General features: G+C 41.3%; 1 protein-coding gene across 1 annotated transcript; it reads left to right on the top strand.

Moving 5' to 3' along the window:
• Positions 1 to 414: 414 nt before the first annotated feature.
• cfap263 (cilia and flagella associated protein 263) lies at positions 415 to 13525 on the top strand. Its single transcript, XM_063000151.1, has 8 exons — positions 415 to 485; positions 2431 to 2557; positions 2874 to 3035; positions 4131 to 4286; positions 5148 to 5384; positions 6921 to 7028; positions 8714 to 8869; positions 13382 to 13525. The coding sequence occupies exons 1-8, from the start codon at positions 415 to 417 to the stop codon at positions 13475 to 13477; spliced, it is 1113 nt and encodes a 370-aa protein (XP_062856221.1). The 3' UTR covers positions 13478 to 13525.
• Positions 13526 to 14202: the final 677 nt, after the last annotated feature.

Below are 14202 nucleotides of genomic sequence, written 5' to 3'. Positions count from 1 at the left end.
TGAGTGACTGAGTGAGTGAGTAAATGAGTAAGTGAGTGACAGTGAGTGACTGACTGAGTGAGTGAATAACTGAGTGAGTGAGTGAATGACTGAGTGAGTGAATAACTGAGTGAGTGAGTGAATGACTGACTGAGTGACTGACTGACTGACTGAGTGAATAACTGAGTGAGTGAGTGAGTGGGTAAGTAAATGAGTGAGTAAATGAGTGCGTGAGTGAGTGGGTAAGTAAATGAGTGAGTAAATGAGTGAGTGAGTGAGTGGGTAAGTAAATGAGTGAGTAAATGAGTGAGTGAGTGAGTGAATGAGTGAGTGAGTGAGTGAATGAGTGTGAGTTGGTGAGATCGGTTGGTTCTCTCTAAGTGTTTCCGGTTAACGAGCCTTAGCAACAGGATTGTTTATTCACCCTTAGCAACCATGGCGGCGGCCGAGGAGAGCAGCAGTGAGACTGATAATAACCGGATCACTGAGCGGATAGAAGATCTGAGGTGAGAAACTTTCACCAGGACGGAAATATGTTCTTTAATTTAACCAAAAAATGACTTTTAAGCTCAGCTGATCTGAAATAAGTGTTTTAACATTTATTAAACCAGCAACAACTAATGTATCACAACACAGCTTACTAACACTGAGCTCATTTAATGATCCTCTCATCCATAATACAATATAAATAATATAAAAAGCAATTTATAACACATCGCCATGAATACAGTTATTTAATCATGAATCATTAATGTGTAATGAAATACTGGTGAGCACATTAGAACAAACTGTGATGCTTGGAGAACCAATATTGCAGATTGTAGATTTAACACCAGTATTCTTTTTTTACTCGTATTTTTTTGTCGTTTATAGTCATTTTAATTTGCAGATCAGTTTAGTTTTTTCCCACTTGTATAGTTTGTTTGGGTTTTTTCCAGTTATTTTAAAGACAGTGAGCAGTGTGTAAGCTGCACCACTTCTTTGTGTGTGTTAGATAAACGTTTAAAGCCAAATCATGTAGTCAAGAAATATTCATGGAATTCGAACATTTTGGGTTACGAACGATCTTTTTCAACTTAACGTACGAACAAATTTCGGATTACGAACCGAAATTCGCGAAACACGTGACGTCACGAACAAGTTGACTCCGAGCGTCTCTCTCTCTCTCTCTATATATATATATATATATACAGTGAGAGAACATTTGGATGGCGGACTGTGTTTCTCCGGTGTTTTCTTTATATTTTGTAAAATTCAATATTAAAATGTCCTCAAAGAAGATGCAGAGGAAGCGTAGTGGTGAGAAAATGAACAAATCTGTTACTATTCGTTGTGTTGGATAATTACTCCTGCCAGTAGGTGTCACTGTGTATCAGACAGAGGGGACAGTGAGTGAGAGAGAAGAAGGAACTCGGCTCAGTAAAGTATTCTTTCTTTCGTGCAATTACACCTACAAAATACAACACTACTGAAATAAAGAAAGAAATAATAGAGAAATATGAGAGTTATTGTTGTTTCTGGTAGATATATTTTATAAAAAAAGAAGGAAATTTAAATTTTCAGCATACACTTTTATCCAAAGCGACTTACACAATGAGCAATTGAGGGTTAAGGGCCTTGCTCAGGGACCCAACAGTGGCAACTTGGTGGTGTCGGGGCTTGAACCGGCAACCTTCTGTTTACTAGTCCAGTACCTTAACCACTGAGCTATCACTGGCCCAGAGCTATTACTGAAATGTATTATGGTGTATAGTAAAGCACACGTACTGTACTGAAATGTGGTGTGTGTGTTATTATTGTTTATTACAGTATTATCTGTTCTATAATTTAAGATTAAGGGAAAATATACTTGTATTTATAACAAAAAAAAAAAACATTTAAGACATTAGAGAGGTTAGGTAAGGGGGTGGTTTGGGAGGTCTGGCACAGATTAATTCTATTTACATAAAAATAGGTTTAACTAACGAACATTTTGACTTAAGAACAGCCCTTCGGGACCAGTTAAATTGGTAAGTCAAGGGTCTACTGTAGTTCAGTTTTTCTGCTTGTATTTGTTGAGGGAGGGTGGTGGAAAGGTGCAGTCGCAGGGTGTTGAGGTGGTGATGGTGGATGAGTTTAAATACTTAAGGTCGAATGTACTAAGTAACGGAGGGTGTGATAGGTGAGGAATAGGGAGCTCAGGCAGGCTGGAGTGGGTGGCGTGGCGTGGCAGGAGTGGTGTTTGTGATGGAGGTGGCAGAGAAAAGGATGCTGCAATGCCCATTGGGGATGGACAGGATTAGGAAGGAGTTTATTAGAAAGACAGCAGAGGTGGCATGTTTTGGAGACAAAGTTAGAGTGGCAGGATTAGGATGGTTTGGGCATGTGCAGAGAAGGGATGAGAGTCATATGGGTCATATTAAATCCCTGCATTAAATCCCAGCTCTTTTGGTGTCACTTGTGGTCTTGCAGGCTCTCCAACGAAACCCTGCGGGTGGAGAATGAAATGTTTGAGGGTTACATCCATCGGCTGCATCTTCAGAAAGTGGTTTTCCAGCCCATGCCAGAGTCGTTAAGCCCTGTATCACAAATCGAGATGGTAATAATGACTGTGATTTACATTTATTCATTGTTAACCAAAATGCATTTAAAGCTGATATTTGGTTGGTTGGTCTCTTAGGGACTGACCTCATAGTTCATTATTTATGACAAAGCTGTTTTACAGTGACTAAAAGTCTTAAACCATCCATTTTATTTAATATACTTTCGGTGCATGTACTCACTTGAAATGTACACACAATTTTGACTTTGTCCTTATAAATGTGAACAAAATTGAGATTGAAACATCTGCAATCATCAGCTTTAGGAAACACTGTGGGGGTTATTTTATGTTTTTATGTTGTTTGTGTTGCAAGGGGTGTGAAAGAAAATCCAAGACCCAGGGACCGTCTCAGGAGCGACCACAGCCCCTGACTTTGGAGCAGAAGTGTTATGTGGGCCAGAAAGAGCTGGAGGAGAAGATGCATGAACTGAAGCAGCTCAGATCGAGTTCAGAGAAAGACATCAACAACCACAAGGTTCTACAAATCACATTGTACACATAAGGTCAAACATACACATGTCTTTTAGTCTCAGTGACTTTTAATAAATAATATAAAATATATATACATTTACAGCAGACGCTTTTATCCAAAGCGACTTACAGTACTGTGACATTATACAATCTAAGCAATTGAGGGTTAAGGGCCTTGCTCAAGAGCCCAGCAGCGGTGAGGTTTGAACCAGCAACCTTCTGATTACTGGATCAGCACCTTAACCACTAGGCTACAGCTGCCCCAATTATGTACATGATTTATTTAGTGGTGCATAGTTCTAAAATGGCACTTATTTTTGTGACACGGTCTCTTTGTGACTTCTCTGTGTCCATATAGATAGATAGTTTGAGGCTGCTTACACCTCAGCAATAATAAAGTACACTACTAGACACAAATATTGAGACACCCCTCTCTAGTTTTTGAATTTGTGTGTTTCAGCCACAACATTTGCTAATAATGGTGCAATAAATAAATTAATAAATTAATAAAATAATTATATAAATGAAATCTGCAACAACAGTTTAGGGAATGCCTTTTCCTGTTCCAGTATGACTGTGCCATGTGCACAATGCAAGTTCTATAAAGACATGAAGAAAAGTTCAGTTTAAAGAAACTCCAGTGTCCTGCACAGAGCCCTGACCATAGCACCTCTGAACAGCTTTGAAATGAACTGGAACACCAACATCAGTGCCCAGTCATACAAATGTTCTCTTGACTGTATGATCACGAATTCCAACAGACACACTTCAAAGTCTTGTGAGAAGCCTTCCCAGAGGTCACTCTATGTTAATATTATTTGTTTTTGAAATAGGATGTCCAACAAGCACATGGTGTCCAAACCCTTTGGGCCATAATGTGTAGGTGTGGCCCACTGAAGGAGGTGTGGCATTAGCATCAGTTAGCCCTAGCACTGGGGAAAAGCCCAATGCCTACAGCAACCATTACACAATTATTCACAGTTAATTAGCGATTGAACTCTTTAACATTTGAACAGAGAAGCGTGAAACTACAGAGCTGTGTGTTCACAACTGTAGGTGTAATAATTAAATTAGCTTTACTTGCTTCTCTTCCTGTCAGGTCACGATTCAGGAAGCCGACACTCGCCTGGCAGAGATTAAGAAGGCGAGTTATGAGTTTGACCGGGACGTCATCAAAACTCTACAGCAGAAGGAAGGTGCTGTGTTGGGAGCACAGACGGTGGTCCGCTACATTGAAGACAAAATTAAAGCCAAGGTGTGATTAATGATGTGTTACCCTTATGAAGATGTCAATATATCGACTTCACGTTCATATATTCATCTTTTGGAAATCACAAAAAAATTTTCTGTATTTAAAAGCATCAACTATGTTAAAAAACATAATTAACAGGGATAGAAATATTTAGTCACTATATTAAAATGAATATAAATGTATAAGGTTACTTGAACATAAACTAAGTTTCAGATACTATTGCTGCTGGAGCCTATCCCAGCTTTTCAATGGGCGCAAGGCACACAGTAACACCCTGGACAGGGCACACACATTCACCTATAGGGCAATTCAGTCAGTGTCTCCAATTAACTTGACTGCATGTTTTTGGACTGTGGGAGGAAACCCACCCAGACATGTGGAGAACATGCAAACTCCGCACAGAAAAGGATCCGACCACCCCACCTGAGGATCGAACCCAGGACCTTCTCGCTGTGAGGCAACAGCTTTACCCACCGAGCCCCCCAAATTGGCCTAGTTGATCTCCTAAATTATATCCCATTCAAATTATTAGGAATTCTAAAATCAAATGTTGATCAGAGACACTTCTAGCTTTGGGAAATGAAAACGGGTTTCCCTAAAATAGGCCAAAATAAAACAATGCTTCATTTTCTAATTATCGTTTTTCTTAAAGCTTTAATTGTGGTCCTTCTCATCAGCTGAGGAATTGTAATACTAAATTGAACATGACCCAAGAGAAGAAAATGAAAACAGAACTGACAAACATGAAGAATGAACTTGGTCGTAGTTTTTCCACTTTCACATAGCTCCTTAACCCACTTCTCTTCAGGATTGACTTCCAATTTTCACGCTTTTATCTGAAATGTTTCACCTCTCGCTCTGCAGGACACTCTGATCGAGAAGCTGCGTCTGAAGAACGTGGTACTGCGGGCACAGAAGAAAAAGCTGCAGCTTCAGCAGCGCCAGAAGGAGGAGATGGGCGAAGGGCTGACGAAGATCGACTTTGGGCATCTGCAGATTGAAAACAGTCAGTACCTGGAGCGTATCGATGAGTGCAACCAGGAGCTGCTGCATCTTAAACTGCACGCTGCAAACACGCTGCAGGTCCTCAACTCATACAAGGTTCAGATCCTTCATCTGCACAAGGTTCAACATATCTGTTTAGACAAGGCAGTATTTCTATAGACAACAGGAATGTTTTTTCAGTCCTCCTCTCACATATCCAGTTTAGTTTATTCATTAATTCATTCATTCATTGTCTGATTTAACAAAGCTTTATTTCGGTCAGTGTTGTGGTGGGTCAGATTGATTGGGCCAAAGGCAGGAAACACCCCAGACAGATCACCAGTCCATCACACTACCCAGTTCAATTGAATAATGGAAAAGTACTCCAGAACCAGGACTACTAACCAGGAAAACTATGTTAGACCATGATCATGGCAAATACTTGTTTCTGATTGGCTGACAGGTGTGTGCATACTCGTTCTGACAGCAAACCTCTGGAGTTGATGTAGCAGCTTAACAGAATAGAATAATCAAAGAGGAGGTGTAATCATTTAAATAATCAGGTAAATAGAAGAATAAAAACATGTAAAGTTCATGTATCTGATTACATTCTCAGTCTGAATCACTGCCTGTATTCTGCACATGCTTGTGTCTTTTGTCTCCATTCTCACATGCGGACAAAACACTCGTATTACACTTATTAAAAAATTATGAAATATTAAACACCGCTGTACACATGTGAGATCTGGGATTGTTGTTAACATATACATGAGTGGCTATGTCTGCAGAGAGGGGTGGTCAAAGCCCTGTGATGTATTGGCACCCTGTCCAGGGTGTTCCTGCCTTGTCTGAATGTGCTGTAATGTAATAAAAATTATTTTAGGATTTTAAAGACATATGTTGCCATCAAGGTGAATTCTTTCCTCTGTAATGTTTATCGTTATTTTAACAAGACCTGTTATTTTGCCAGACCTCATTTGCACGCAGTACAGCAACATGGCATGAGAGAGTCAGAGTGCATGTGCTTGAATGGCCTGCCTGCAGTCCAGATCTGTCTCCTATTGAAAATATATGGTGCATTATAAGGAGCGGAATCGGACAACAGTGACCACAAACAGCTGAAGTCGAATCAAGCTAGAATGCAGACAATTTCCACCTGCAGAACTGAAACAGTGTCCTCAGTTTCAAGACTATTAAAAAGTGTCAATAATAGAATGGATGATGTAGCACAGTGGCAAACACACCACTGTCCCAACTTTTTTGAGTGTGTTACCAGCATCTAATTCTAAATTACCTTAAAATTGCTATTTTTATTATAGGAGGTATAAAACATAGCGCTTTTTCAGGTTGAATGTTTCTCTCTGTGGCTGCTTCAAGAAGCCGTTTTATTTTATTCTTTGAGTGCTTATGAAATTCTCTATAACAGCTTAGTGTAACAAAGCACAGACTTTAGAGCTTCTTATCAGGCTGCTCATGAGCTCCCATATTAACAAACAGGAACAAAGACAGCTAGCACACTGGCTAGGCTTTCCATTAAGTAGCTTGCTGGACTAAGTTATTTACTGAAGTTATAAATATAGAATGCATTTCATTATTTCCACCGCTGGTAATTCGTTGTTGCCCAGTTAATCTTACCCCATTTCTCTGTTGTAGGCGAAGCTTCAGTTCCTGACAGGCGATTTAAAGACCCTGAGTATTGAAATTACTTCACGTGAGGAGATGCTTACAAAAATTGCAGCGGAAACCCAGCAGACTGAGGAGGTCAGAAACATTCACTTTTTTTACCTATTTACTCTCATAAATAGGTTGTTTCCCATTCCTATACCATTTATACATCTGACCTCTAGCACCATGGAGGTACTACAAGAATTAAAGAGTTGTTAGCATTAGCTATGCACTTAAATAGGGTTTGCACAGTAACTGGCAGACTGAATCAGTGGTAATCAGTGTTTTTTTCAACTTAAATACATTTGAGTCATAAATGTCATGTGACTCACCATGCTTGAAACAAATTTATTTTTACGCTTTTTGTTTCATAAGGAATCTTCAAAAAGTTTCTACACTTTTATATTTTGGTTATAAGCGGTGAGGGTGGGAGGAGTAATCGGTCGTGTCTGAGAGACTGAGAGACGCTTATAGTCTGGATTTAGCTCCATCTGATTTCCACCTTTTTGGACACTCAAAAAAGCTTTAAGGGGAAGAAGATTTTCATGTGATGATGATGTGAGAGCAGCGCTGCATCAGTGGTTACCTGCTCAACCTAAAAAGTTGGTACGGCGCTAGAAAAATGCATCGGGTGGTGACGATGTAGAAAAGTGATGTCATTTATTTTAAAAAACTAACAATAGCTGGACAAAACACTGCTAGTTCTCTAATCTAGATTTTACACCAGATGGTCATTAGAGCGACACAGGTACCCCTTACCAGCCAAATTCTGTCCACTGTAGGTGAGCACCCATTGCAGTTTCTGAGATACTTCAGCCCAGCCACCTGGTCATAACCTGGCTTTTATTAAAGTCACTCAGGTCTATCAACAGCCTATTAATGAATAGATCCCTGCCTGTTACATGCACAATTGTTAGGAAACAGAAACAGAAAAAGTGTAGCCCCATGGTTTGTGTAAATTTGTGTACATTTATTGTGTACATTTATTTTGTCTGTGTTGTAATTGTTTACAGTTTCAGACAGGAAAAAACAAATCCATGTGTAAAACTTTGTGTTCATGTAAGTCTGGATGACGCCTACATCAGAATGACTTCCCACATTTGACCCTAACAAAACTCCCAACTGAATCTCAATAGCAGACCATTTTTGGCTAAAACCTCTTAAATTCCTTGACCTGGCCAGTCCCACCTCACACAGCAATGTGAACATCAGGTTTCTTACATGACCAGGCCTTTACACATGAGCTGGTTTTGCTCTGAGAGAGATACAGCAATGCCATCCTTGCCACCCAAAGAACATGGCTAATTATGCCGTCAAATCTACTTTCTGACCAGTCCCAGAGATAACATATTGCAGGGGCAAGAAAACCTGTCCGACCTTCCCTCCCTCAAACACGACCAATTGTGTTTGTGTGGACGCCCAGTGTGTGTTAAATCTGCAGATGGTGTTAAAGGAGCAAACAAAATCCTGGAAGCTTCGAGCCACAGACGGAACTGTAACAACTGACCAACAGCTAATATCATAAAACTTTGTATAGTTGAGATTTCAGTTATGCAGGCAATTCTTCTCTTTCTCTAACTGCATGATTAGAACTCGTACCTTAAAAAACTTCATCCTGAAAGTCACTGGCTCTGCTTGGATTCGAACTTGCAACTGTTCTAGAACTTGTTCTAGTGTGTTAGGCCACTGCACCACCCAAGTTTACCACTATTTACTTTTTAGGATATAAGGATATAATACCATGTAATTATTTATTTACAACATTATGTCTCTCTGTGCAGGAACGAGTGAAAACTGAGAATCTGAACAGGAAGCTGAGAGCACAGCTAGCTGATTTTCGTGTTCCACATGTGCTGGATTATGTTTCAGCCAAAACCTCACTCGCCCAGCTTAATACAAGCGTCAAGAGCTGGGAGCGCAAAGTGGAGGTTGCTGAGGTAAGATGTGGAAAGAACTAATGATTGCCTCTTGATTGATATGAAGTCATTATTGATAAAAGCTTTTTTTGAAATCGCTTTTGTCACTTTAGAATCAAGCTCCTCTTTCTTATGGTGTTTCCATCATTCTGTCCATCACCTGTATTGTGTATGGTGTAATGCTTACATGTTTTACAGACCTGACAGCAGGATTTAAAATAACAACAATCTAACACTAAACTGCTACACATTCAGGGCAAACACTAATTATACTTACCCCACTTTCTCTTCCCTTTGTTAGATCCTTGTACAAATGTAAGATAACTAGAGATGCATGAGTACCGATACTGGTATCGGGTATTTGCCCGATACCGCGCTCATTAACTTGTGCTCGTACTCGCAAACGAGGCTCCGATACTAAACATCCGATACCGTGTGCCTAGTGCACGTTGCTGCGTTATGCCTGGTTCACATGATTTTTGCCCTGATTTTCGCTCGGCGACCGGTCGGCGCTAGATTTGCCGGCTCGGGAGCGACTCGGCGTTCGCTCGGCGATCAAAACTCGGCTCTCGATCGCTAAGTGTGAACTATCCAACAACTCGATCCGACCGGCTCACCGAGCGCTCGGCGACCGGATCGAGTTTTCTAGCACGTCAGATATCTGATCTGAGACGTGCGACTGGGAATGAGTGACATGTCGAACAGCCAATGAGAACGCAGGATACGGTGTGAGGGGAAACGCAGGAGAGGAGTGTAAACAGGTGGGACAGGGGGATAATATAGTTTATATCAGAATACACCGGCACACACACGTTTTACAGTATTTCTGACCTGATCGTTCTCTACAAAACATAACAACAAAACACCAACATTGCAAAAATATTTATTAACCTCCAACTCACTACAGAACAATCCATGATTCAGATTCATTTATTTTTCCTCCTTGATTTCATCACATGAGTGCACAAACACTTTGATCACTCGCTACTTGTTGACGTGCATTTTTGGACGTGGTATCATTAAACTTCTCGTCACTTCTCAAGTGTGTTTTTGTTTAAAAAAAAAACGGTATTCTAAATAGGTATTGGTATCGGTATCGGCAAGTACAAAAATGCATGTACAGTGTATCACAAAAGTGAGTACACCCCTCACATTTCTGCAAATATTTCATTATATCTTTTCATGGGACAACACTATAGAAATAAAACTTGGATATAACTTAGAGTAGTCAGTGTACAACTTGTATAGCAGTGTAGATTTACTGTCTTCTAAAAATAACTCAACACACAGCCATTAATGTCTAAATAGCTGGCAACATAAGTGAGTACACCCCACAGTGAACATGTCCAAATTGTGCCCAAAGTGTCAATATTTTGTGTGACCACCATTATTATCCAGCACTGCCTTAACCCTCCTGGGCATGGAATTCACCAGAGCTGCACAGGTTGCTACTGGAATCCTCTTCCACTCCTCCATGATGACATCACGGAGCTGGTGGATGTTAGACACCTTGAACTCCTCCACCTTCCACTTGAGGATGCGCCACAGGTGCTCGATTGGGTTTAGTCCATCACCTTTACCTTCAGCTTCCTCAGCAAGGCAGTTGTCATCTTGGAGGTTGTGTTTGGGGTCGTTATCCTGTTGGAAAACTGCCATGAGGCCCAGTTTTCGAAGGGAGGGGATCATGCTCTGTTTCAGAATGTCACAGTACATGTTGGAATTCATGTTTCCCTCAATGAACTGCAGCTCCCCAGTGCCAGCAACACTCATGCAGCCCAAGACCATGATGCTACCACCACCATGCTTGACTGTAGGCAAGATACAGTTGTCTTGGTACTTCTCACCAGGGCGCCGCCACACATGCTGGACACCATCTGAGCCAAACAAGTTTATCTTGGTCTCGTCAGACCACAGGGCATTCCAGTAATCCATGTTCTTGGACTGCTTGTCTTCAGCAAACTGTTTGCGGGCTTTCTTGTGCGTCAGCTTCCTTCTGGGATGACGACCATGCAGACCGAGTTGATGCAGTGTGCGGCGTATGGTCTGAGCACTGACAGGCTGACCTCCCACGTCTTCAACCTCTGCAGCAATGCTGGCAGCACTCATGTGTCTATTTTTTAAAGCCAACCTCTGGATATGATGCCGAACACGTGGACTCGACTTCTTTGGTCGACCCTGGCGAAGCCTGTTCCGAGTGGAACCTGTCCTGGAAAACCGCTGTATGACCTTGGCCACCATGCTGTAGCTCAGTTTCAGGGTGTTAGCAATCTTCTTATAGCCCAGGCCATCTTTGTGGAGAGCAACAATTCTATTTCTCACATCCTCAGAGAGTTCTTTGCCATGAGGTGCCATGTTGAATATCCAGTGGCCAGTATGAGAGAATTGTACCCAAAACACCAAATTTAACAGCCCTGCTCCCCATTTACACCTGGGACCTTGACACATGACACCAGGGAGGGACAACGACACATTTGGGCACAATTTGGACATGTTCACTGTGGGGTGTACTCACTTATGTTGCCAGCTATTTAGACATTAATGGCTGTGTGTTGAGTTATTTTCAGAAGACAGTAAATCTACACTGCTATACAAGCTGTACACTGACTACTCTAAGTTATATCCAAGTTTCATGTTTATAGTGTTGTCCCATGAAAAGATATAATGAAATATTTGCAGAAATGTGAGGGGTGTACTCACTTTTGTGATACACTGTACTTGTACTCGTACTCGGTTGGGAAAAAATGGTATTGATGCATCCCTAAAGATAACACAAGGAACCCCACCAACTGCCTTCCAAAAGTTAATAACTAGTTGTGTCACCTTCAGCCCTGAAGCAGCAAAGCAGCCCCCCCACATTATCACCACAGTAACTGTTGGTAGATCGCTCTTATTTTGGGACCCATGTCTTTCAAATAATGGTACTCATCAGTCCACAGAACATCCTAAAATGTTCGAGGTTCATTAATGTGTTGTTGACAGCTGTCAGACTTCATGTAGCTTTTGGTTGGCAGTGGTTTTTAGTCTCTTATCAGAAAATCACGAAGGCAGATCTTATCTGTAAAGAACGAGGCCTGTGGTTCCTTAAAACTTCACCAGGGTTATTTTGTGACTTCCTGAACGAGTCAACATAAATGTGTAGAATTTTAAGATGACTGGCTACTTCAGAGAAGATTTAATACTGTAAAAGTTTTCCCAATAATTGATCTCACTGTGGTTTGCTGGAGTCAAGGAGCCAAAGAAACAGCTTTGTAACCCGTCTAATCTCTTCTGAATAAAAGACATTCTTAAATTTAGTTTGAAGGTCTCGTGTCTGACATGCAGAAATAAATGAAATCTGCAAAGGGGGGAAAATACATAGTTAAACATTTACTCTATTGGCTTCCTGGATTACTGAAGCGACTTACAGTACTGTGACAGTATACTGTCTAAGCAATTAAGGGTTAACGGCCTTGCACAAGGGCCCAACAGTGACAACCTGGCAGTAGTGGGGCTTGAACCAGTGACCTTTCGTTTGTTTGTTTATTAGGATTTTAACGTCATGTTTTACACTTTGGTTACATTCATGACAGGAACGGTAGTTACTCATTACACAACATTCATCAGTTCACAAGGTTATATCAAACACAGTCATGGACAATTTAGTTTCTCCAATTCACCTCACTTGCATGTCTTTGGACTGTTGGAGGAAACCGGAGCACCCAGAGGAAACCCACGCGGAGATGGGGAGAACATGCAAATTCCACACAGAAAGGACCCGGACCACCCCGCCTGGGGATCGAACCCAGGACCTTCTTGCTGTGAGGTGACAGTGCTACCCACTTAGCCACCATGTCGCCCCAGTGACCTTTAAATTACTAGTCCAGTCGCTTAACACCTACGCTACAATTGTCATTACAGAAAAAGTAAAATGTTGTATTTTTATGTATTAAAAAAAACAGTAAATTATATTTTCTTTCCTTTTATTTTATTACCTGATTTATACTGATCAAAGTCGTGGCAGGTCTGGTTCTACTGAGTGCAAGGCAGGAATACACCGCCAGTCCATTGCAGGGCTTGTCGCCCCACACAGATATCATCTGCGTAGACACCCGGGCAGTGGTGGTCCAGTGTAATAGACCACTGTGCCACCCGTGCACCCAGAAGGTCCTGGGTTAGTTCCCCAGGTGGGGTGGTCCGGGTCTTTTCTGTGTGGAGTTTGCATGTTCTCCCCGTGTCTGTGTGGGTTTCATCCGGGTGCTCCAGTTTCCTCCCACAGTCCAAAGACGTGCAAGTGAGGTGAATTGGAGATACAAAATTGTCCATGACTGTGTTTGATATTAAACTTGTGAACTGATGAATCTTGTGTAATGAGTAACTACCGCTCCTGTCATGAACGTAACCAAAGTGTAAAACATGACGTTAAAATCCTAATAAACAAACAAACACCCGAGCACTCTAACATTTTCCCTTTTTTGAGCAACTTGCTTCCAGAAAATTCTGTTATGATTAATAGATCCATTTCTAAAGTTTTGTCTGTCTGTGTTAAATCCACAGATGGTGTTAAAGGAGCAAACGAAATCCTGGAAGCTTCGAGCCACAGACGGAACTGTAACAACTGACCAACAGCTAATATCAGGAAGCTTTGTTTAGTCGAGGGCAAAAGTTTGCATACACCTGTAAGGTACATGCATTCCATGATAGTGTTGAGATTTTAATTATTCAGGCAACTGTTCTATTTTTACATCTATTAGAACTCAAACCTTAAAAATAACTTCAACCAATTTTAATTTAAAAAATCCAGATGTTTAAAAATACACCGATCAGCCATAACATTAAAACCACCTCCTTATTTCTACACTCACTGTCCATTTTATCAGCTCCACTTACCATATAAAAGCACTTTGTAGTTCTACAATTACTGACTGTAGTCCATCTGTTTCTCTGCATGATTTTTTTAAGCCTGCTATCACCCGGTTCTTCAATGGTCAGAACTCTCACAGGACCACCAGAGGTGGTGGTGTGTTAGTGTGTGTTGTGCTGGTACGAGTGGATCAGACACAGCAGCGCTGCTGGAGTTTTTAAATACCGTGTCCACTCACTGTCCACTCTATTAGACACTCCTACCTAGTTGGTTCACCTTGTAGATGTAAAGTCAGAGACGATCGCTCATCTATTGCTGCTGTTATTTTTGGTTGGTGGACTATTCTCAGTCCAGCAGGGACAGTGAGGTGTTTAAAAACTGCATCAGCGTTGCTGTGTCTGATCCCCTCATACCAGCACAACACACACTAACACACCACCACCATGTCAGTGTCACTGCAGTGCTGAGAATGATCCACCACCTAAATAATACCTGCTCTGTGGTGGTCCTGACC

Source organism: Trichomycterus rosablanca, chromosome 8 (assembly GCF_030014385.1).
Source record: "Trichomycterus rosablanca isolate fTriRos1 chromosome 8, fTriRos1.hap1, whole genome shotgun sequence".
Taxonomy (NCBI): domain Eukaryota; kingdom Metazoa; phylum Chordata; class Actinopteri; order Siluriformes; family Trichomycteridae; genus Trichomycterus; species Trichomycterus rosablanca.
Note: the sequence above shows the minus strand (reverse complement) of the source record. Positions and strands in the feature narration are given on the sequence as shown.

Excerpts from the sequence above, each read along its gene's own strand:
- cfap263 (XM_063000151.1), top strand. The coding sequence starts at position 415 with ATGGCGGCGGCCGAGGAGAGCAGCAGTGAGACTGATAATAACCGGATC. Across the intron at positions 486-2,430 it reads GAGCGGATAGAAGATCTGAG|GCTCTCCAACGAAACCCTGC; the intron begins GTGAGAAACTTT and ends GTGGTCTTGCAG. Across the intron at positions 5,385-6,920 it reads AGGTCCTCAACTCATACAAG|GCGAAGCTTCAGTTCCTGAC; the intron begins GTTCAGATCCTT and ends TCTCTGTTGTAG.